This window comes from Siniperca chuatsi, linkage group LG13 (genome assembly GCF_020085105.1).
Source record: "Siniperca chuatsi isolate FFG_IHB_CAS linkage group LG13, ASM2008510v1, whole genome shotgun sequence".
In the NCBI taxonomy this organism is placed as follows: domain Eukaryota; kingdom Metazoa; phylum Chordata; class Actinopteri; order Centrarchiformes; family Sinipercidae; genus Siniperca; species Siniperca chuatsi.
The window spans coordinates 8,459,437-8,483,363 of record NC_058054.1 but is presented as its reverse complement, the minus strand read 5'-3'; the positions used below and the strand labels follow the sequence as shown (position 1 = coordinate 8,483,363).

General features: G+C 41.0%; 1 protein-coding gene across 2 annotated transcripts in view; it reads right to left on the bottom strand.

The window, feature by feature from the left end:
• The window catches only part of LOC122886377 (retinal-specific phospholipid-transporting ATPase ABCA4-like), a 65,566-nt gene that overhangs the window by 24,196 nt on the left and 17,443 nt on the right, over positions 1-23,927 (bottom strand). Inside the window, exons 13-36 of one of the 2 annotated variants that reach the window (XM_044218469.1) lie at positions 23,107-23,312; positions 21,478-21,654; positions 20,148-20,370; positions 19,672-19,893; positions 18,849-19,053; positions 18,660-18,752; positions 17,963-18,160; positions 17,251-17,428; positions 16,695-16,826; positions 16,115-16,254; positions 15,860-15,997; positions 15,270-15,451; positions 14,958-15,063; positions 13,659-13,864; positions 12,205-12,259; positions 11,903-11,956; positions 11,219-11,391; positions 10,666-10,790; positions 10,388-10,486; positions 9,630-9,911; positions 9,289-9,321; positions 9,079-9,184; positions 8,832-8,906; positions 8,317-8,486 (exon numbers count right to left, since the gene is read on the bottom strand). In XM_044218469.1, coding sequence (XP_044074404.1) covers positions 8,317-8,486; positions 8,832-8,906; positions 9,079-9,184; positions 9,289-9,321; positions 9,630-9,911; positions 10,388-10,486; positions 10,666-10,790; positions 11,219-11,391; positions 11,903-11,956; positions 12,205-12,259; positions 13,659-13,864; positions 14,958-15,063; positions 15,270-15,451; positions 15,860-15,997; positions 16,115-16,254; positions 16,695-16,826; positions 17,251-17,428; positions 17,963-18,160; positions 18,660-18,752; positions 18,849-19,053; positions 19,672-19,893; positions 20,148-20,370; positions 21,478-21,654; positions 23,107-23,312 — 3,578 coding nt within the window. The remainder of the gene's footprint in view (positions 1-8,316; positions 8,487-8,831; positions 8,907-9,078; positions 9,185-9,288; positions 9,322-9,629; positions 9,912-10,387; positions 10,487-10,665; positions 10,791-11,218; positions 11,392-11,902; positions 11,957-12,204; positions 12,260-13,658; positions 13,865-14,957; positions 15,064-15,269; positions 15,452-15,859; positions 15,998-16,114; positions 16,255-16,694; positions 16,827-17,250; positions 17,429-17,962; positions 18,161-18,659; positions 18,753-18,848; positions 19,054-19,671; positions 19,894-20,147; positions 20,371-21,477; positions 21,655-23,106; positions 23,313-23,927) is intronic. The other variant, XM_044218470.1, reaches the window with a different exon arrangement.

Below are 23,927 nucleotides of genomic sequence, written 5' to 3'. Positions count from 1 at the left end.
TCTATAATAATACATTCTATTTTATAGGTTGATCATATATCTTTAGAGATGGCAATGTTGCTCTGTCTGTCAGTCTGTTCACCACTTTGACTGGTGTATATACCAACAACTATCAGATGGATTGCTATGAAATTTGCTGCACATATTTTCAACGTTCCCAGAGGATAAATTCTGATGACTTTAGTGACCCTCTGACTTTTCCTTTCCTTTTTCCATTTTTATTATTGCTTCCATAGCTGTCTAAAGAGGAGGAGTGAAATTGTCTTCTATTTTCCCTTTTATGGAGCTTTCTCAGGAGCTTGTATTTTCTATTCGAATTGCACCTTAGCATACATCCAAAACAAGTAATATGAAATAAATACATACAACATTCTCAGAATTGTATAAGCTGCGCTGAATTTCAACTAGCACTGACTCCTCTGAAGTGAGAGCCAATTAGAGCTGATCAGCAACAGCTGTGTCACCAGCATGATGGGCTTTTTTAAACCTCACATGTGGCACAGGTAGCATTTTCCCTTGGTGACTGAAGCAATGGGTGCTGTTCGGGTCTTGCTTATTTGTGTGCTGACTGTTTGGTTTGCCAAAGGTTTTATATTCCTTCTGTTGAAAGCATGTGTTTAAGAAATTGGTAGTGTGGGATAGCAAAGAGTAAGGTATTTTGGTTACTAGAGTATGCCTTGCCATAACTTTAGAAACTTCCTTAATTCCTGAAATTTCCTTTAGCTCTAACGACTTGGTCTTATGTTGTGCCATCAAACATCACAAACACTTGATTAACAGCGAGTATAATGTCCATAGGCTCTTGTTTGCCAGTTGGTGGCACAAATGAAAGACGTGATAATGGGCTGCAGAGGAGAATGAGAGGTAACAACATTTGTGACTAAAATATTTTCTGAGCTACATTCTGACACTAACTTAACTTCTTTTGTACTGCAGATTTGTCTCCCAATGAGATCTCCATAAACAATGCCCTTGTCCTCCTCCAGTCAATTGAGTCCATATTGCAGCAAGAGGTTAAAGAAGGTGAGCAGGTTCTGTGAAACCCTACTGGCAAAATACAAGTTTGTGTAGAGCCTTGGTTCTTAACCTCACAATGTGGGTAATTAAGTTTTCAGTTTAATGCTTTATCTGGCTTTTAATCACTTGATACTGGTATTCCAACAGAGTTTAAGTTAAACGACATTGACCATACAATGTCAAGTATACAACTTTGTCTACGTAAAATACTGCAAACAAATAATATAGTATACCTACATGACATGGATGCAGAAAGAACTCAATATTGTGTCAGGTTGCATAAACCTACACTGGACTGGTCTTTTGGAGCAAGTCTCAAGTCTATTAATGCTTTAAAATTTCAGTCACTTGGCAGTGAATGCTCTCAGCTGTGTGTCGAAGTCTAGAGAAGTTGAACATGACTCAGTTTCCTTTTAGGATCTAAATTGTTGTTCGAATGTCTTTTCAGTACAACTGGAAAGCAATGAAGTGGAAGCTACGGCATCAATTGGCCACCAGAAACTTGTACAACAACACCTGAACAGACTTAAAGACCTCAAAACAGAGGAGGATGGCGAGCCACGCAGCGACGCGACGGCCGCCCGACAATGCGACGGCCAGCAGGGGAGGCAGCAGCCGCCGACAACGCGACGCTGGGAGCTGCCGACAACGCAACGGCGGCCACCGAAAACACGGTGATTGTAATAATAGTAGCCGACAACGGGACAGCCTCTGCCGACAACGGGACAGCCTCTGCCGACAACGGGACACTTGGAGCCACGACGGCCGCTGACAATGCGACGGCCAGCAGGGAAGCAGCAGCTGAAAACACGGTGATAGTAATAATAGTGGCCGACAACGCGACGGCCTCTGCCGACAACGCGACGGCCTCTGCCGACAACGCGACGGCCTCTGCCGACAACGCGACGGCCTCTGCCGACAACGCGACGGCCTCTGCCGACAACGCGACACTTGGAGCCACGACGGCCTCTGCCGACAACGCGACGGCCTCTGCCGACAACGCGACACTTGGCGCCCGCAGCGGCGCTGACAATGCAACGGCCAGCAGGAAGCAGCAGCCGAAAACGCGGTGATAGTAATAATAGTAGCCGACAACGCGCGACGGCCTCTGCCGACAACAACGCGACGGCCTCTGCCGACAACGCGACGGCCTCTGCCGACAACGCGACGGCCTCTGCCGACAACGCGACGGCCTCTGCCGACAACGCGACACTTGGAGCCACGACGGCCGCTGACAATGCGACGGCCAGCAGGGAAGCAGCAGCAGCAGCAGCTGAAAACGGTGATAGTAATAATAGTAGCCGACAACGCGGCGGCCTCTGCCGACAACGCGACGGCCTCTGCCGACAACGCGGCGGCCTCTGCCGACAACGCGACGGCCTCTGCCGACAACGCGACACTTGGAGCCACGACGGCCGCTGACAATGCGACGGCCAGCAGGGAAGCAGCAGCAGCTGAAAACACGGTGATAGTAATAATAGTAGCCGACAACGCGACGGCCTCTGCCGACAACGCGACGGCCTCTGCCGACAACGCGACGGCCTCTGCCGACAACGCGACGGCCTCTGCCGACAACGTGACACTCGGAGCCACGACGGCCGCTGACAATGCGACGGCCAGCAGGAAAGCAGCAGCCGACAACGCGACGCTTGGCGCCACGACGGCCGCCGACAACAATGTGACGCTTGGGGCCAGCAGAGTGACTGCCGCCGACAATGTGACGGCCAGCAGGGCAGCTGCCGCCGACAATGCGACGCTTGGAGCCACGACAGCCGCAGACAACGTGACGCTTGGGGTCAACGTGACGGCCAGCGGAGCAGCAGCAAGAGCAGTTTGATCTACAAACCGATGACTAACTCGACTGCGTTCACGAGTGTCTCACGTGGGAACATTGAGAGGCAACTAAAGTATGGGACTAGGTTTGAGGAACCATGCAAGAGTTTACTTTGTATGTACCTGGTTTTTATGTCTCTGCTTTAAATAAAACTCTAACTGATTTCATTAGTTTCCTTATTTTTCCAGAGATTAGTGAATGGGTTAAATGACGACGCTGCCTACGGTTTTTCAAATCCCTATCGTTTCACAATCACCACTTTTTTTCTTTTTCTTTTTTTTTTTTGCGCTGTAATTTAAACCAGAGGAGCATTTTGAGTTAAAGCCAGACCCAGTTGCAAATATTCAACTCAAACTGTTGCTGCTGCCAGGATATTAACCATAAGACTACCTGGCACAGGATTCTTGTTTTGCTTGTTTTGTCTAAGTATCCTACACAATTTTATTGATGCAGTGTATTCCTGCTTTAAGTTGTTTAAAATGTCCTAAACAATTTCATAGCAGCACTGCTTAACTATGGGGACCCTAAAGTGACATGGGAAATTAATGAGTATAATGAATCAAAAGAAACAATGATCTAACTGCGTGACCTCATACAGGAGATGTGAAATGCAATCCTGTAACTGCCAGAAAGGAAATACTCACATTTCCCAAACTGTGAACTACTCTTTTAAGCAGGCCTCAAATAATAAGCAATCAGCTCCACCTGGATGAGATATATGGTACAAGGTGCAGGAGAAAAGCACTCATCCAGGCCACTATCTATTCTTGCTGCTGCCATCAGGTAAGCACTATCGAAGCAACAAGGCGCACAACACTCGTTTTAAAGACGGCTTTTATTCTCACTAAAACTAGTGAAAGGTCTGCAGGGCACAGGGGCGAGTAGTACTGTGCTTTCGCTTCTATTCAAGTGTATTTATTTCAGTTTTTAACTTGTTTATACTATATCCAGTTCCTTGTATGGAAATCCACTAGTGGCAGTTTAATGCATATGACAAAATCTTTGAAGATGCTTTTAACAACACTTTTCAGGAGTGTTGTCATTCTATATTTTTGTTTGTCAACAAATTCCATGAATAGACCAAAACCAATAGTATTAGTCTGTCTCTCAATACTTTATCTTCCCTACCTGGACCCTCTTAGAATTGCCAATGTTATTTTTCTTCCTAGGAAATCTGCCTTCCCATGGGAAAAAACTAAATTTTGCACATAGGTCCAGTCCTATGCTAAATGTCCTCAACAGGCATTGTGGGCCAATAGTCCATCACTCTGTTTTTCTCAAAAACTGTCAAACTAATAGTAAAGCTATCTCCATAATCGACACCAAACTTGCCACACTGCATCTTCAGACTGTCCTCCACAAACAGTTGAGCCAGATTTATGAAATATCAAAAATTGAGCCCACATTGCATAAAAAGGTTCTACTGTAAACAGCTACTGCAAATTCTCGATAAAATAAATCTCCAATGTTTCTGAAAAAATGACAAAATTTTGTAGTTATGGTAGATGTAGTGTGGTAAATTTCAGAACTGTTTCTCAAAAACAGAATTTTTGACAGTATTTTGAATTCTATCCTCATGTAAACCATTGCAGTCAATGGAAATAGAGCATCATTAAATATCAGTTTGTCATTTATGGAGCAATCTTTGTAAAAAAAATAAATAAATAAACTACAGACATCTATCTCTATGTTGTCAAATTCTCAGAGTTCTGTCTTGATAACTGAATTTTTGACACTAGTTTGAAATCCGCTGTTAAGCCGTTATCACAACCATGGTGGTTGCATAAGTCTTAGTGTGAAGCCACCTCTGATTTTCTGGTTTCTGCGGGTAGCTCAACATGATCACGACGTGCCATTGGTGATTAAGGTTGTGAGTTAAATACCCAGGCGATGCACAACAAACATCTTATATCAGTAGTCATCAACCCTGCTCCTGGAGCAGCATATGAACGGCAAATTGAGTGTACTGGCCTATAAAAACATCTATAGCACTGTATTACTTGCCACTTTATTGCAAAGTTTGTTGTTCATGTCAGGATCCTTTAGACTCAGTTTTTCCAGTGATCTGACTGGTCAGTGATCGGGCTTCCTCTGAAGTTAACCTGCTGCGGAGCAGAGTTGGCTGTGCAACATAGGTTACCATGGTGATCTACCCCAGTTAAAAGTGGGCCAGCTTTGATGAGATATGCTTAGATAAGCCCAAAGGTATCTGGCTAACCCACTGTGTGGGTCTGCAGGGCTATAATATCTATAATAATACATTCTATTTTATAGGTTGATCATATATCTTTAGAGATGGCAATGTTGCTCTGTCTGTCAGTCTGTTCACCACTTTGACTGGTGTATATACCAACAACTATCAGATGGATTGCTATGAAATTTGCTGCACATATTTTCAACGTTCCCAGAGGATAAATTCTGATGACTTTAGTGACCCTCTGACTTTTCCTTTCCTTTTTCCATTTTTATTATTGCTTCCATAGCTGTCTAAAGAGGAGGAGTGAAATTGTCTTCTATTTTCCCTTTTATGGAGCTTTCTCAGGAGCTTGTATTTTCTATTCAGAATTGCACCTTAGCATACATCCAAAACAAGTAATATAATATTCTATTTAGAGTTTCTAATTTAGTGCATGTTCCGTTAGTCTGTTCATATATAGTGCATCATGGATTTACATTAGATTTGCTTGTATAATTTTCAATTCATGAGTGATCAAATTGATGTTCATCCACTATGTACTTTCAGCTGTATTTGTATTTGCAGTACTTTATCTTCAAAGAGTATATTTTCATTGTTCTAGGAGATTTTGACTTTCTGATGTTACTCATCTATCATTATTCTTATAACATTCAAAGATAAAATATCAATTATGCTCATGAATTTTGCTGCTACTGTGAATGGCATTTCATATTAGACCTTGATGCACAGCTTTATGGCTTTATGCTTATGTACCAGTCAATTGCTTACTCAGCATGTGATGATAGTCTATTGCTTCATTGTCTGCTATTGGTCTGATTGTAGGTTTTATTATTGCCATTTTAGCAACTTTAGTAACATTATTGAATGTAGTTGATGTACGGATGCTTGCATACTTTAGAACTCTATAGTTCTGAATACCTTGAAGACTTACCTAATGTATGATCTAACATACACTGTGATTAACACAGATTTCATGCTTTTACCAATGTCGTACATAATGCTTATGCATGAGGCTGAATGCAGAGTGTAAATTTGACTATTATGCTGATACTTTTACTGAAGCTTTACTTCTGAGCATTCTAACTAATCTCTTCAAGTCTATGTTTCCATTGTCAATGACAATAGAGTACGTCTAGAATAAGTCTACTTGGCATACAGTTAAGTTAGTCACTATAACCGACAATGTAGTAAGTATTGAGTAGTTATTGGCATAATAATTACTTGTAAGTTCTAATACTGCTTCTACTACGTTTAAGCTTGTTACTTTCACAATTGCATATAGCTTAATACATGCACTGTATCAACTTAGTACTATTGTTATACAGTTCACAAGTGAGCATAAGTGGCAAGTACAATTGCAAGTATTGTGAAACTTCTAAATTCAAGAGCTATAGATCTGATGCATTGAATCTTATTCGAGTAATGCAGTAATGCTCAGCTATCGATCTTGATCTAAACTAAGCTTTGAACTCAGCATCTGAGATCTCATGACATCAATGTTCAGATGCACAGCTAGACTCACGGTCACAAGAAGTTGATCCTACAAGAGCATGCTAACACAGGACTTGTGAAGTCACATACTGGCACACGAACTAGCTACTAACTGACCACAACATGAGTTAGTCAAACGAAGCGTAATGCACTCAAAGGCAACCTGCTGAACGACTGGCCGACAATGAGGCCACAGAGCTGCAAGACGACATGCGAACGCTGATGCGACACGACGCCACGAACAGACGCTCAGCGTACAAGAGCTCGCACAGTGACAGCACTGCAACGATTGCACGCACTGGACGACTGCACAGGCTGCAGAAGCAGGAGCTAGCCGATAAGACACTGCCAAGATTGCTCGACACGACGGCTGCATGAGGCCGAACGGAGCTGACAGGGCTACAGGACTCTGGCCACTATCTATTCTTGCTGCTGCCATCAGGTAAGCACTATCGAAGCAACAAGGCGCACAACACTCGTTTTAAAGACGGCTTTTATTCTCACTAAAACTAGTGAAAGGTCTGCAGGGCACAGGGGCGAGTAGTACTGTGCTTTCGCTTCTATTCAAGTGTATTTATTTCAGTTTTTAACTTGTTTATACTATATACTTATACTTGTTTATATTCTTAGAATTGCCAATTATATTTCTTCCTAGGAAATCTGCTTTCCCATGTGGGGGGGGGACACAAAATTTTGCACGTAGCCAATAGTCCAGATGGTGGCGCTATAGCAACCGTCTACAGTTTGAAAATTCATAACAAATCAGTTTTACGTGCTACTACTTTGCAACTTTCACCAAAACCTAGGCCCAAATGATCAGAATAGTTGTTAGTAGTGTGGTAAATTTCAGAACTATCTCAAAAACTGAATTTTTGACAGTATTTTTAATTCTATCATGTAAACCATTGCAGTCCATGAAAATAGAGCATCATTAAATATCAGTTTGTCATTTATGGAACAAATCTTTGCAAAAAATAAACTACAGACATCCCTATTTTCTAGATTAAATCCACAAAATCTTAGAATTTTGTCTTGATAACTGAATCTGTGGACTTCAACATGATCATGACGTGCCATTGGTGACTAAGGTTGTGAGTTCAAGACCCAGGTGATGCACAATGAACATCTTCTATCAGTAGTCATCAACCCTGCTCCTGGAGATCTACTGCCATGCATGTTTTAGGGATGTCCCCATTCTAACACCTGATTCTAATTATCAACTCAATATCCAGCCCTTGACAAGCTTCAGCTGCTTCCTCTCATTTCCTCACATTTTTTGGTCTATTGACACCAAACTAACAAACGGTTTCTTTCTTGGCAGGTAGCTCAGCAAGATCATGACTTGCCCTTGGTGTCTAAGGTTGTCCTGGATGATGCACAATAAACATACTAATGTCTACTCAGCCATTGTGCTGTGTGGATTAGAGAAGCGTGACTTAAAGGTTTAATAATTTTGGCCTGGGATGTTCTGCTGATGGACTGCATTTGTTCTGTTTTTTTCATCTTCCTCCTCCATCTTCCTCCTACTCTTCCAAATGCCCGGCCCCGACTCACAGCTATAATTCTTGCCTTGAGTTTCCTACCTCCCCTGCACAAGCTTTTGTTTACTTTAAATTCATGTTTATCTGAATATATGTCGGTAAAAGTGTGTTTGTATATGTGTAAATGTCCTTGTGTACATATCTTTTATAATAATTGAATTCTTTATTGTGCAAACAAATAAATAAATAAAATGCATTTTTATTTTATTAAAAACAAATGTAAAAGTAACACTCACACTGTGACCTCGGAAAGCTGCTCTTTGGTGAGGTTCAGAGGGTGGTTGATGGCAGTGATGCCAAACTCGACAGGTTTGGCGGATGGCGGTAGGAAGGCCCGCAGAATGGCATTATTGGCCACATTCATGAAGGCCACCATGGCGTGCCAGCCTTTGTTATTATACCATACCTGACAGAGGAGAGCACAGTTAATTGAACACATCTCGCAACCTTCTGACTTGATAATTGCAGCCCTGATCTACAATACAAGGACTTGCAAGCTGACCTTCCCTATATAAAACCTTCATTACTTTAAGTGGAAAGAAAAGCTATGAAAGCAAGCACTTACAGTTATCAGTCAACATCCCTGTAATATGACAGAATTTATAAATTGAAAAGTTAGTAAAAGTTTATATAAAAGCAAAGCCAGAGGTAGACGTTAGAACAGCGACTATGAGTTTTTGCATATAATGTCTACCACTTGCTGATTTGCTATTTGTGTAAAAACCAGCTCCTGTATCCAACCTACACTTACCTTTATATTGAATTCACTCTCCATGTATCGTAAGAAAGGACCAATCTCCCCGAGTGCAATTCCAGAATAGTAACCCTGTGAAATAAAAATTATAAACTGACTCGATGGACTTTACAAAATTCTCTCATGAGCAAAAGAAACAGTGATTTATGTATACGTTTTTATTTCACACTTGCTTTGGCAATGTTAACTTATGTTTCCCATGCCAATAAAGCCCCTTTAAATTGAAATGAATTGAACTGAGTACCGCTGTGATGTTGAGCATTCGTCCCAGTTGGCTGAAAACATTCTGGATGTCTTTGGGTTTGACGTCTAGGATAGGAAGCTGTCCTCCTACTGACAGACCTCCATATCTGAGGAAAGAGAATATTTACACTCAGTATCCCACATTAACTACACAAGAGGGAGACGAAGACTGACAGAAAGAGACTTACAGCAGTAAAGCACAAATTATTACCTTTGTTCATTCACCCAGTATTTGCTCTTCAAACTGTGAAATGAAATTCAGAATTTAATCAAGCAGAGATGTAATTATTTAAATGTGTTTAAAAAGTGGTCAAACAAAATGATTTACAGAGCAATCATAGCTTGTTTATAGCATTTTTATAAAGCTTGAAAAGATCTTTCTGTGTATTCTGTTTACAGTATCAAGTTTTTTCTGTCACCTTAAACCTCTTTTTTATTTGATTCGTGACATGTTTTTAAGCCCTTTGAGGGATTTAACACGCTTGTATTTCTTCTTTAATTCCTCCTGTTTGTTTTAATTTGAATGCAGATGTACACTGCATTTAAACCTACCTGGCTCTGATGAGACTGGGATAGGTTTTAACCAGGAAGTCAGAGATGTTCCTCTCCGTCAGGTCCAGCATCATGTCTCCCGTGGCCTCGATTCGTTGGCGAGGGGGCAGGCCTCCTGCTCCGATAGGACAGATGGGCATCATGGTAAGCTTCTTACTGGAGCTGCACTGGCAGGAAGGAGACGGGTTTCTCTGATTCCACTCAGGACTCTGTAAGATGTTGCTGACCAGAGGAGAGACTTCAGGATTCTCCCACTCTGATGTTCTATTACTACAGGGCATTCTTTAGGGAGGTAAGTGGAGAAATGCAAAAATGTAAATAGATCAGCATGGAGATGCAATATGCAATAATTTATCGAATAATAGGTGTAGTCTTTGCCATGTACAGTATATGATTTGGGTTGAATTTAAAAACATGTGAAATGTTACTGAATACAAATTCTTGAGGATGGGATTAATAATATTGATGTAACAGTCTTGGCTTATAGCTTGGATAAATATGTCACCAGTTATGTGAGGCCTTAATGATAATATGAGAGTATACCAGATGTTCAAGCTTCGGTGTAATTTTCAGATGAGTTTAATGCTAGCAGGTAAGAATTCAGCATTTTTGCTTAAACTTTCTTAGTCTGCATGAACTCCAAATATCTGAATGCATGTTGCAGGATTTCTGTACCAGTTAGTTTGAATTCAGGAAATGAGATGTACTCGTGTCATGGTCCTGTCCTGTCCTGTCCTATCGATAGTCCTGATACTCACCCTAGTGGTTCTCCTTCCATGCAGCGTGTCCCCAGGCCTGGTCTGTCCAGTAAGCGCTCTGTGAAGCGTTTCATTTTGGGGTCAAATGGTTGCTCGTTACTAAATAGAGATGAGAAAATGTAAAGAAGAAAATAGTTAAAGCCACTGACTGAAGAAATATAAGCAATATAATCACCACCAATCTGTCAGGTACCTCCGTGTTTATGTGATACATACTGTAACTGATGGTTTATCTAAAGCTAGTGTCTTTTTTGACAGTGTTTGACATGAGGTCTGACCTGAAGAAGGTGAATTGTTGTCCGTACATCCAGGGAGTCAGAGTCAGACTTGGATACTCTCCAAACGGAGGGACAATCATGGTGAAGATCAGCGCTATTAGGACAAAACTGGCAGGAAGGACGATCTGAAATCCCCAAAAAAAAACAAGTAAGCAAATCACAACACTCACAGTTTACATAAACAGTTTAAACCATTACAAAAAATACACAGATGTACTCATATCTATACCTTTACATTATGTTTTCCTCTAGATTTAATGATATATTTAATATTAATAAAAGCAATGGGCAAACAATTCTTTGTTTTGTTGCAAAGGTTTTTTCTCATTGGACTTCCAGATTACATGTGTCAAAAACACTGGCACATGTGTCAAAAACACTGGCACTTAAATATGTTGTCCCTTTAGTTAAAATACACTCATCTGCTACCCAAAACAGATTACAATTATTCACACCTCTCAGTCTGCAATCAGTTCATACTTCACATAATCCCACTGTCAACACTTCGTGTCTACACTAAGCCCTCAATCCACCCATCGCTGCAACTCTGTACCTGTGCCATGAAGTCTTTCTGGCTTCTTATGGCGTGGTGAAACCTCTTCACTAGCAGTGCAAGGAACTGCTTCAGGATCAGAGCGGCCCCTTTCATCTGCCTCGAGCCCTTTCCTGCACTGTTGTCTGATGCACCATGGGTAATGCCGTTAGTCTCCATCACACCGTTATGTTCTGTGAAGAAAACATGCAGTAAGTACTGTACATAAAATATCTACATAGGACAAAGCATTTGCTCGAGAGGCAGTGGTAGCAAGTTGGAGAAGCAGGCTTAGTCATACTGCTGAGATTCCACTGAGCGAAGCACCTAAACTCATCTGAAGTTTCAGATTTTTTCTATGCAGCTGACAAATGATAAATGTGAGTACATTTATGAATTTAAAGCAGTACTGTGCTAGAAAAGAGCAAGCAAGCAGAAATCCCTGTCTAAATAAAGACTAAGAATATCCAAATAATCAGAACAGAAAAGCATTTTAATATGAGAACACAAGCCCTTTTCTGTGATGACACTTTACAGGATTACATCCAAATTGTCCACATGTGATAAACCCCACATACCTGGTCAAAAAAATAACTTTAATGTTAAATAACAACAATTCTTGCACATACTGATTTACCCAAGTCCAGCAGATTCAATAAAAAAAGCCTAAATTGACAGAATTCTGTTGGCTCTCAAGTATCTGACCTTCATCTTCACCAACTTTGTTGCAGTTTTTTTTCCGCTGTAATATCCACTGTTCTGGAGGTGGGAGCGCACAGGTGAGACACAAAACACACACACAAACTAGAGGGTTGAAACTGACAAATGATGCACCACACCACATGGAAATACTACACAAGTAGCTAATGTTAGAGTTAGGGAATTCACAACAATAATAGAAACAGGTGTGAGGCAAATGGATTAACAACACGTTAGAGAGACGGGGCAATGGGTCAGAAATTCAATTCCAGGAAAAGGCCATGCTGAATATCAGTGGTGGTATTTACCAGGAGTGGTGGCATTATTCGCTGCTTCTCCATCTGCAGTGACCTTTATGAATATCTGGAAAGAAAAAAAGTACTTCCCTAAACTTTCAAAACTTTTCACGCATTACGTTCAGAAGTAATAGAAGTTTTTCATTTTCCTGTATTAAACTTGAAGATTCTGTTAAAAAAACACAACCGGAAAAATGCTGCCATCACATACAGACAGTATGAACTTGTTCAGCTAAAATGTCCATTTTGCAAATAAATTTTGGTCTATTGTTGAGTCAAAAAAAGTCTAATTTTCTTTAAACAACTACAAAAATCAGCCAATTTGGTCCAATAGCTTACACCTGTTTCCAATACAAAACAACTTGTTTCAAGAATTTTATTCCATCCATCCATCCATCCATTTTCTACCGCTTGGTCCCCGTTAGGGGGTCGCGGGTGACTGGAGCCTATCCCAGTGACTTCGGGCCTTAGGCAGGGCACACCCTGGACAGTGGCCAACTCGTCGCAGGGCGAACACAGACACAGACAAGGACAGACAACCATTCACTCACACATTCATTCAATACGGGCAATTTAGAGTTATCAATTAACCTACACATGCATGTCTTTGGACGGTGGGAGGAAGCCGGAGAACCCGGAGAGAACCCACGGTAACACGGGGAGGACATGCAGACTCCACCCAGAGAGATTGTGTGATGTTGGTCGGTCCGGGAATCGAACCCACGAACCCACGATCTCCTTATTGGGAGGCAGGAGCTGTAGCCGCTCTGCCACCGTGCACCCAGAATTTTATTCATTTAAAAGTAAATTTTCTTGATTCTAGTGCAGTACCCAGCCTTATTCAATATTGTTTCAAGATACTGACATCATTTATAGGAAATGTATTTATTTATTTGCCATTTTATGCCTTCATTAGACAGCGATAGTAGAGAGATTACAGGTAAAAGGGAAAGAGAAAAGCAACAAATGGGCCAGACTCAAACCAGGACATTGCGGTTCATCGTAACTATGGAATTTCTTAAACAAATGGATCTGTATTGGAAACAGGCAGAAATAATCTTATTGTAGCAGCAGATTCATTTTTAAGAAAACAAGACTTCAAGGACACAGTAATAGACAAGAATTACTTGTCAGGATGGAGAGTTTTTGCAGTGTACAGTAGGTGATGCTTTAACACCCAATCAAAGATTGTAGAGTCATCGACTGAAAAAATATTCAAGAGGTGGTTGTTATCATTTATTATTATCAAAAATAAATAATTTTCTTTGCTCAAATTAATACAATTTCTTTTACCTGACTATGGGTGTTTTCTTGTTGATGATATCAGAAATCACAAAGCTGAATAATCGGGGTTTATCATAAAATCTAAACTTACCAAGTAGAAAGCTGATGTTATATTCTGAAAGCTCTTATTTATTTATTTACCATCTTTTTCATGCAGTGTAAATGTAGCATTAAAACGCTACCTCCTCTAGTGATGTATCAGAAATGCCAAAGCTGCTGAGGCCCATGTCACCAAGTGTCTCCTCCAGCTCCCTAAACAGGCTGGCATACGCTCGATGCTTGAAGCCCTTATTGGGGAGCAGATAGGTCAGCTCCTGGCCAATCATCTCGATCAGCTTGGCTTCAGGGACGTGGTGGTGGATGAGACTAGTGATGCTGTCTATATCCCCTGGGAAGAAGACAGAAAATCATCATTTATGGAGAGGGTAGTTAAGAGTAAAGTGTTCTCAAAATAGTAGAAACCAAGAAAAGGACAAAGGAAGGGAAACTGCTAATTATGCCAAAAACAAAAAACAAACATTATTATTCAAGCACTAAAATGCATGAGTGAATTTGTGTTTGAATCATTGCATCTCAAGTACAGTGTCCTCAGGCAGAATTGGGAGAAAAAGCTACATGGGACAATATCACCACTAAATTATAAATGTGAAATAGTGTGTTCTGTTTCTGCATCTGTTTTACACCTTGGATAATTGGGCCAGTCCCTGCAGGTCACACACACACACACAGGTTTGTACTGCTATACTTGTGAGGACCTTCATTGACTTAAAGGCCCTGAAAACCTATTTTCTCAATCAACTTCCTTCTATGAGCAATGGGCTCCTACATGAGCACAGAAATTTCTGCCAAAGTTGAAACAGTTTTTGGTTATTTGACATGGGAGATTTCTGTATTTGTATTTTTGCCTGTGATCTTCTCATTGGTTTTAAGTGGGCAAGTCTTTGTTGGGGAAAAGCTGATGTCACAATCTTAAATGCACCAATGAGGATTCAGCAACTCCACAGCTGACGACAGCTGTGGAGTTGCTTGTTTGTATTGTCAATAAAATTTGGTAAAACCACACCCATACAGTCCTCCTGAAGCAGATTAGCTGAGTTTTCTGAGTGTTAAAGTCTTAATAAAAATATAACTAATGGTGATGGGTTTTTTTCTGACATTGTTGCTTATTTAATCATAAACTTTAATAATATACAGAGAAAAACTTAATACATAAACCAGAAACCAAACCTAACACTAATTCCCTTAACTATAACCCTCGCAACTACATGCCTAACCCCTAATCCTAACCTTAACCTAAACCTGAATCTAACCATAAGCGGAAAATTAAGTCTTAACCCTCAAACAGCCCTCACTCACAGGGTCTAAATCCAAAGTTTTTCCTGAGTAAGATAGAAGCACAAGAGAACACATGCACACAAACAGAGGAGGGGTAGCTCATGAGTATGCAGTTACAGTAAAAGAAATATACAGAATACACTTACCATCCAGAACTCTGTCTAGATGCTGGGACTGGTTCTGAGACTGATCTTTGTATCTAGTACAGATGGAGCAGGAACAGGAGCAGTCGGAGGCACAGTCACAATCATTCTGATGAAAACAGCAAAGACAAGAACACCCTTAACAATTCAAAAATCCTGCCAGAAAACTGTAACTTTAGTGGAAGGAAAGCTGGTGTTCTTTTCGTGTCTCTGTATTTGAAAACGATTATGAAGAATAAACAGACAGATGGGGCAGACATAACGCACATTATGGGCTGTTTTTCTGGCTGATTTTGTGTAAAAGGTAAACCTTACCTCCTTCTTCTTAAGATCCTTCATCCGGCGTACCAGTGTCAAATAGAAACCAACTCCAAAGCAGTTCTTGAGGAAAAGGGGGGATCCGCAACAGTGGAGTTGTCCTTTGGAGATGATGGCGATGCGGTCACTCAGCAGGTCGGCCTCGTCCATGTGATGAGTGGACAGAATCACCGTTCGGCCTGCACAAGGGTCAAACTTTTAATAAAGTGCTTTTTATTGACGTGTCATCTGAATCAAAGGAACATTTCAGCCCATTCTAGATGAACAAAGAAGTTATCATAACTTTCAAGTGCCTTTGCCAGCACATTATTGATTTTATGACTGCAATTTTTGCTTTTTGTAGCTGAATTTTTCCGTTTGATCAGTTCACTGCTTAATTCAAGTGCCTTAGGAGAGCTGTAAAGCTGCCAAGGATTTGGTTTCATTCTTCAGTGTCTTCAGTGTAGCAGTAAAAAGTGGACCTTAGGGGTGAGATGTGTACCGGTTGGAGGTAAAATGTGCATTTTAGAAAGTGGATCTAAAGGGGTAAAATGTCGACCTGGAGGGCTAAAATGTGGAGCTTAATGGGTTAAATGAGACATTTTTACCAGTTCTGTATTTCAGTAGGAGGTCCCAAATGGATCTCCTGGAATAGGGGTCCACTCCCGAGGTGGGTTCGTCCAGGATCACAACCTTTGATCCACCAACAAACGCCATGGCAACTGACAGTTTCCTCTGCATACCGCCTGTAGAGTGTGTGAGAGGCAACTGTTCAGAGCAGAAACAATGATGAAGGAATGAATGAAACTCTAGCTCGCTTGCTCTCTCTCTCTTTCACAAACACAGAGAAGCAAGTGGTCCACCTGAGAGGTTCTGAGCCTCGTCGTCTCTCTTGTGAGGCAGCCCAAGGTCCACCAGCATGTCCTCAACCTCTCTCTCCGCCTCCGCCTGAGTTCGACCCTTCAGCAGTGAGTAAAACAGGATGTGCTCCTCCACTGTGAGACTGGAACAACAACAGGGCGACAATAATAAACAATTTTACAGAGGAAGAGTTTAAAATGTTGTTTTGACTGTTTTTTGACTGTGAAGTCTACTCTGAATGGGGAAGTAAATCAGTAACTCTTGCTTTCAGCAACTGCTGTCAAAACCAATGCTTTTGATTTTTGAAGAATGTGCATTGATTTTAACAAAGTCGGTTCCTCACTTAATAACAGCTGAAGACATTCTAAACTTTCAAAGTTCAATTAGCAACTTTTAACAAAGAAAATGTTAGCGACAAGTAATTTTAGTTTGTTCTTCAACATAAATAGGTCCTTTTTTTATTTTGCTCTTTTTTGCTGTATATCCTGGAAACACTGTATCCATGCCATTTTTTTGACTTTCAATGCATATTTGCACTGAACTGACTCCAGTCATGTCAGCAGCATCTGTAATGTAACTCACTGTTTGAAGAGGATGTTATACTGAGGGCACATCCCCATGGAGGAGCGTATGATGTCCATGTCGGTCCGAATGTCTCTTCCATTAATGTAGGCTGTTCCAGATGTAGGAGGGAACAGGCCAGTCAGGATTGACCTGGACAGAGCAGAAGCACATACGATACCAATACCATGACACTGGGGTTGCGCTGAACTTTGAACTTTGCGCTGGGATCTCATGAAGGGATTCACAAGTAGGGTAATCTGAATCACTACAAAAGGCTATAAAAATTGTGTCAGAAAAGTAGCAGGTAAAAAGGAATATGATAATATCTGGTTGTCATGTTCAAATGGAAAACTATTGCTAGGAGATCCTTTCTGCAGATAAGCTGCTATAAAAACCTAAGTATTAAAAATTGTTTAAACTTGGTACAATTTATAGTATGTGAACCAGCCAACCTCTGAGCCTATTCAATTAAATTCTTATTAAATGATCTGATTGTCTACATCTTTTGAGACTGAACCTTTACTCCACTTCGTACAAATAGATTTGTAACTTGTTAAATCTGATTTCAGCTTACATAGTGGTGGTTTTTCCAGCCCCATTGTGCCCCAAGAAGGATGTGATCTGGCTTTCGTAGAAATTGATGTTGAGACAGTTGACAGCTGGATGAGAGCTTCCATCAAACACCTTCACCAGGTCCTGAATCTGCACCCCCATCACCAGGCCCAATGGGTCGGTCTCAAAGAACAACTGACCTGCATGGGAAAACATACCCAAAAAGACTGAGTTAACACTTTGCTCCATCAAAATTAAGAAATGAAAAGTTTGTGAAACAAAGTTTCAAAAACCACAAGAACCGAAAGAAAAAATGTTTTAGTCCACCAATTTATGGGTATTTAACATAACTAGAATATCACATGCCATAAAGTATTCCTTTCCCTTCCTTTTATTATCTGAATTGAGGCCTGGTACAACCAACAATAAAAATGTTTGAATATTTTATCACGTTTGACTCCGTTGTACAGTAACCTAGCAATACTCGCCAGTTACACGTCTTGATCATCAAGAGTATGGATGCAAGCACACCTTTTCTTTGTTTTTCCTCTTTAGTATTCCCTCATCTATCTGTGCTATACCCTTTCTGTATTGCAGATCCAGGTGTGGTGTGTTACCCTGCCTGTCCACCAGATGTCCTCAGTGTGTTCCCCACATGCAGTTTGGTGTCAGTTTCCCATCTCCCATCAGTTACTGCTGGCTCCTAGGATGCAGTTCTGTATTTGTGTCCTCACCTTCCATCCCTAAGTCCTGACACTCCTCCTCCTGGTTTGGAGTTTCCCCTTGTCGTCTCAGCAGCTCCCTCTCTCTCTCCTGTCGATCCCTCTTACTTTGGTGCTTACAGGCTTTCCTGCCTGCTGAACCATTACAGGTATGTCTCTCTGGTGTGCCCCTGCTCACAGCATCCTTCTCCACGTTGTCTGGTTCAGGATCTAAGGTGTAAAACAGAAGTGACAAGTTGATTTAGTTCATTTTTATTTTCCTAAGGAAGTTTTAAGAAGTTTTAACAAGTTTCTTAATTCAAACATTATGTTGAAGAAGATGTTTAGATGGTCCATTCTTCAAAGAGAAGACCTGGTTTCAGACCCTGTGCTGGCATGAGTGCACCATACTAAACTTCTTCTTCTACGAAAATGCTAATTCAGTTCCTGCTCCAGGAGTGCCGGAGGGGGCAAGGGAGAAAATCTTTCTTGTGGAGCCTCAACTTATTATATACGTCATATTGACCTTTCCAATACAACCACAGTCTCCCAGTGGGAATTAGAAGCTTTTCCTAGGCGTAATTAGTTTTGAGGTAAAAAATAAGGGCAGGCATTCACTTCTTCCACTCAGGTTTTACTTGCAAATCTGAGTAAAGGGACAAACCTCCAGTCACTGGGCTGCTCCTCAATTATGAGGCATGGAAGAGATTTTAGAGTCAGTGATACTAACCTTGATCAGCCATTTCTGTGTGAGAGGGTGCAGGATTTTGCCAGTATGAGGGCTGGAATGGGAAGTAGAATGGTCGGCTAATGCCATACTGTCCTGTGAAGCAGAAATTTGATATAATTCTCAGTGTAATAAACTTGTAGTACCTATAAAGGGGTAAAAGTAAATCATATAGTATATTAGCAGCCCAACCTGGGAAGACATTATCCAGATACCAGGCCAGGACGGCGTAGAGGACAGCATCAAACACCATCATGAGGATGGAGGTGAGGAAGGAGTAGGTGTCTTTCTCTAACGGGCTGGTCTGGATGTTGTCCCACTGCAGACCCAAACCTTGCTCCTCATATCGCGACAGGTACTCTGTCCCGAAACCAAAGGCCACTGGAGACAGCAAGCTCTAGAGAAGCAGGGGATGCATAAATTATTGATTTTTTTAGTGGTGCAGAAGATCTACATAAAGAAATTTTCAAGATTTAATTTATCAATGTCTGTAATGAAAACATCTTTACATGTACATGTGTAACAAATGTACATATATATTCCTTTGTCAGGGTCAATACTATTTATTCAAACGATGATACACAATCAGTTATCCTTGCAGCCTGTACTGTTGCACTAGTAAGAGAAGAGAATTTTGCTGAAAATTTGTTTTATGATGATGTTTTTACGATGTGTTAAAAACATGAAATTAGTTTTAATACTCACTACACTTGCAATGCTTGTGCTTAAACAGTATCTTTGCGTTTTTCTGTAATGTATTTTTTTAACGATTATTTTTTCGGCATTTCTGCTTTATTAAATAGTCACAGTAGAGAGAGAGACAGGAAAGGCAGGGGAGAGAGAAAGAGAGGGGATGACATGCAGCAGAGGGCCCGGGCCGGATTCAAACCCGGGCTGCGGTAAGGACTCAGCCTTAATTACGGTACACGCTCTACCAGAAGAGCTACCAGGGCTCCCCATTTTTCTGTATTTGTAAAAATAGAACATTTTTAATAAAAGTTAAAAATAGACATACAGCTGCCAACTTCATGTTCTTGGTGATGCGGTCCTGCCAGGCAAAGCAGAGGATGTGGGGTAGATAGAGGGTGAAGTAGATGATGCCGCTGCAGGCAGCTGCCAGGTTGGCCTTGTTGAAGAACACACTCATCAGGAAGCACTGCATGATGGTGGTGACAGTGAAAGTCAGCAGGAAAAAGAAGACAAGGATGGGGTTGCTGTAATTCAGCACCTTTCCACCCTGAGAGAAAAAAAAGATATAAAGTGTTTATGTTGAGGAGATTTTCACTTACACATCGAAACACAGCTGTAAACAATTGGCTGTGTGAGCAATATGTTTCTCTCCATAAATGGAGCTTTTTAAAATCATCCACCAGAGGGCACCATTGCACACTACAAAACATTAACCTTCAAAACCAGCAAAATAAAACCCTTAACCCTAGTTTCTCAATCAACATGGCCTCCTTCTCTATCCTACTCCCCCTGTTTTCTCACCATGATGATGGAGGTGAGCAGTGCCGTGCTTGCAGTCATCATGATGAAGCTGTCTATGAAACACGTGTACCAAATGACTCCGTTGTTGACCCCCATGGCCTTGAGAGTCTCCTTGAGGCGCAGCTCCTTCTCCAGCACAATGCCCTTCACAGTCATGGACACAGAGTAGATCCAGGCCAGCACCATGAACAAGGGGAAGCAGCGGTTCAGCGTGATCATGAAGCTGGAGGAGAAGAGAAGAGCGGAGAGGAAGAGGGGGGGTGAGTGAGGACATGACCCCAAAACTGGATTAAGTAACCTCATTAAACCCATGGGAAATCTGTCTTTGATGACCTGCTGTTGTTCTCAGTATAAATATACAGAATTATTAACCTCTACATTATTTCAGTTACTGCTGGTCTCTTTTAATAAGAAGATTGTGAGAAAAACATTTCAGAAAAGGTAGGTTTAAGGGAGCAAACTTAAAGCCACTATGTGTAGGATTCGAACATTTCAGACTTTGGTGCCACCCAGTGGTAATACCACAATTAACACTTTGACAGACAACAATTTATTCCCCAAGAAATCCAACCTGTAGACACTGAGATGAATTGGCTGAAAACAACACATAGACTGCAACAATTTTCACAAGGATTGGCTAATTTTTCCATAAAAAGTCTACACATGCAGCAGCACACTTTTTCCATAAAAATTTTACACATGCAGCCACAGACTTTCCTCATTCTAGGAACTACATAGTGGCTTTAACATGTGAACTTGTGTAAGACAATAACATACTTTGTTTGCCTGGTAACTTAAGTTCTGTGAGGATGCACTGATGTGTCTTGATTGGGCTGGCATTTTGAGAGGGTGACACTGAAATTCCATTACTCGCACAATCAATCAACTAAGGAGTTTATCAGTGAGTTAGAGAGTCGATCAATACATCTATCAATAAATTATAGCTTCACATACGAAGACAATTTCACAGGAAAGTGCACAAATGTTCCCTGAATACTGTAATTTACATAATAACATACACTATCTTCAAACCAAAAAGAGTGCCTAACAGATCAAAGTAATGTAAAATGGGACAAAGACATTTTTGGCCTATCAGTGTGGAGAATAGAATAAATTGTGCAGTTTAAAATAAAAATTAAAAACATCATGGCTTAAATAAAAGTAAACCCCAGTACACTGTCTTGTTAACTTGTGGTTGTGGCCTATATTCAGTTTCATTACGGGTCATCCATGCTAAAAATGTTATGTATATGCAGTCATGGAAGCATTCTTGGATAAAGCACCACCATATGAATGATCTGCTGTTACATGAAGTGACTGGTTTACTCACAGGTCATCTACGTAGCATGGATATGGCATCTGCTGGACGTAGACCCCGAGCGGCCAGTCTGTGCCTGTGTGAAGCTTGATGATGCCGTGTTCAATCATGTCCTGCAGGTAGGCAAAGCCTCCCCAGATGTACCTCTGGTCCTCCATGGGGTCTGCTCTGGGGCCGGGGTCCCAGTACCTGTGAGAGGATACAGACAGCGAAAGACAGAGGTGGCTGTTGGTTAAAATGTGGCCACAAGAGCATTCATCATTCATTTTTTTGCTGTATGAAATTGTCTCCATTCAAAATGTTGTTATAATAAAACATCCCGAAGCCAGAGTCTATAAAGCCACACACACACCACATGTACACTGCTTTTACTTAAGCGGATAAGTCCGAGGCAAAGCCCTCTTGCAATCTGATTATTCAATTGTATAGAGGCAGGACTCTCACTGGGTCCATTACAGTGTGTTGGTGCACTGTAAACAGCTAAAACTGCTTGTTCACCCCTAGGGCTATTGACATTCTGTCTGTTTATGAATGGGAGATCAAAGGGAAAGGAAAACTTATGTGAGAGCCTCACATGCATGAAAGGGCAGGTATCGAGTTAATATGGAACCACCAAGAGACTTTTGAAAACACATTGAGGCCACCTGGATAAGATTTTCTTCTCCTCCTTTGAGGAATATGACAAATCCATATAAATTGCCTCATTAAACCTCATCCCATCGACTGGGGTAGTCGCAGACCCCAGAGGCATACTTTTGTCATATTTCACAGGTGCTTTATTCTGTAATTCCATTTTTTCAGATGCAGCAGACTTCCCTCACGTGCTCTGTCAGCAACCCTAAATACTGCTCTTTCTAAGGTAAGATGATGTTCAAAGTCAGAAATACAATACATAATTTCATAATAAAATGTTTTATGACTATCAAATTAAATTTGTTCTATTATACATGATAAGACTGTAAAATAGTGTGTCATGCATATGACTGACATTTGGTCAGAGCATGGTCAGGACATGGAGTGAGTGTTGGAAAAGCACAAATAAGAAGAAATAAGTTAACATTTTGCTATGATGGTTGTTTCTTACAGTAGTTTATTCTTGGGGTCCCCATGGACCCGTTAAATATGTTGGTAGGATGATTGTTAATACGCCGGTAACAACATGAAAAAATAAAGGAACGATAGGTTGTCATGGTGGTACGGTAGTTTAAACGTTACTGGTTGGATCCTACTAAACCCCTGTGTGTATGCATAGCAGTCAGCTGATCTATGATCAGCTTTTTTCTTTGCTAATAAAACATTTCTATCCAAATTTTTTGTGCGATAAATAAGCTTCCACCAATGGTTTGGAAACTACAACCCTTAAAGGACTGGGGATCAGTATCTGTTCAAGGGGCTGCAAGATAAATCTGAGTGATCACAGCACAATAAACTGGATAGGAAAGAAGAAATTCTCAAACAATTACTCAAATGAAACAATCTGAGGTTAGAAGGGAAAAAACTCTTTGGTGGAAATGCTCAAAAACAGACATATACAACTTGTGATAGGGAGTCAAAAGTAGACACTTTATTTTGAGGGATCACAAGCAAAAAGGGTTGGGCAGTGCTCCTAACAAAACATCACTACACACAGCTGCTACTGACCTGTCTTTGATCTTGTTGGTGCGCTCCACTGCGTCAATGTCCATGCGGATCTTGTACTTGACGTGCGGGGGTACACTTGTGGTCCAGGGATACATGTCCATGAAGACCACGCCGGCCCAAAACTTGTTCTCCTCCAGCAGGTACAAGGCCTGATGGGTCATCTGGGACTCATCCGTGTAAGCCACAAACTTATCCAGATTGATGCACTATAATCAGAGGAAAAAAGAGTGTTGTGGGTTTGATGTAGGGAAGATGTTGTATGCTACAGTAGTTACATTGCATGTATATGTATGTGTGTTCATGTATAATGACTTCCCTTTGTACTGCAATGTTCTTTCAGGGGCTGTTTTAGCCAAGATAAAAACATGATGGCGTGTGTGTGTGTGTGTGTGTAAGTTGGGTGTCCAGGTCTAATTTGATTGTGTATTGGATTAGGTGCATGTTGCATTTGTTCTATGTGGAAACAACTGATGAAGCACTGAATGCTTGTCAGATTATTGGTCTTGTTTACTTATTTTTTGATCAGACATTATAAAAAAATCTAATTTGGGGTCTGTGCCTAAACTCAGGTATTGTATTGGTCCCAGAAAAATTTCAAATGATACCCTGCCATAGTAGACTGTGTGTAGTTGTGTGAATTTCCATTCACACTTAAAAGAACCATCTTTCACTAAGGCGATCTGGTGACATGGGAGAATCTGAGCTACTACATTCATTTTGCAGTAACAGACACAAACACACACACAAAAATGCAGGAAAGCAAATGCATGCACTCATACATGCAGAAACACATAGCATACACACAAACAATTGTGCTCTGG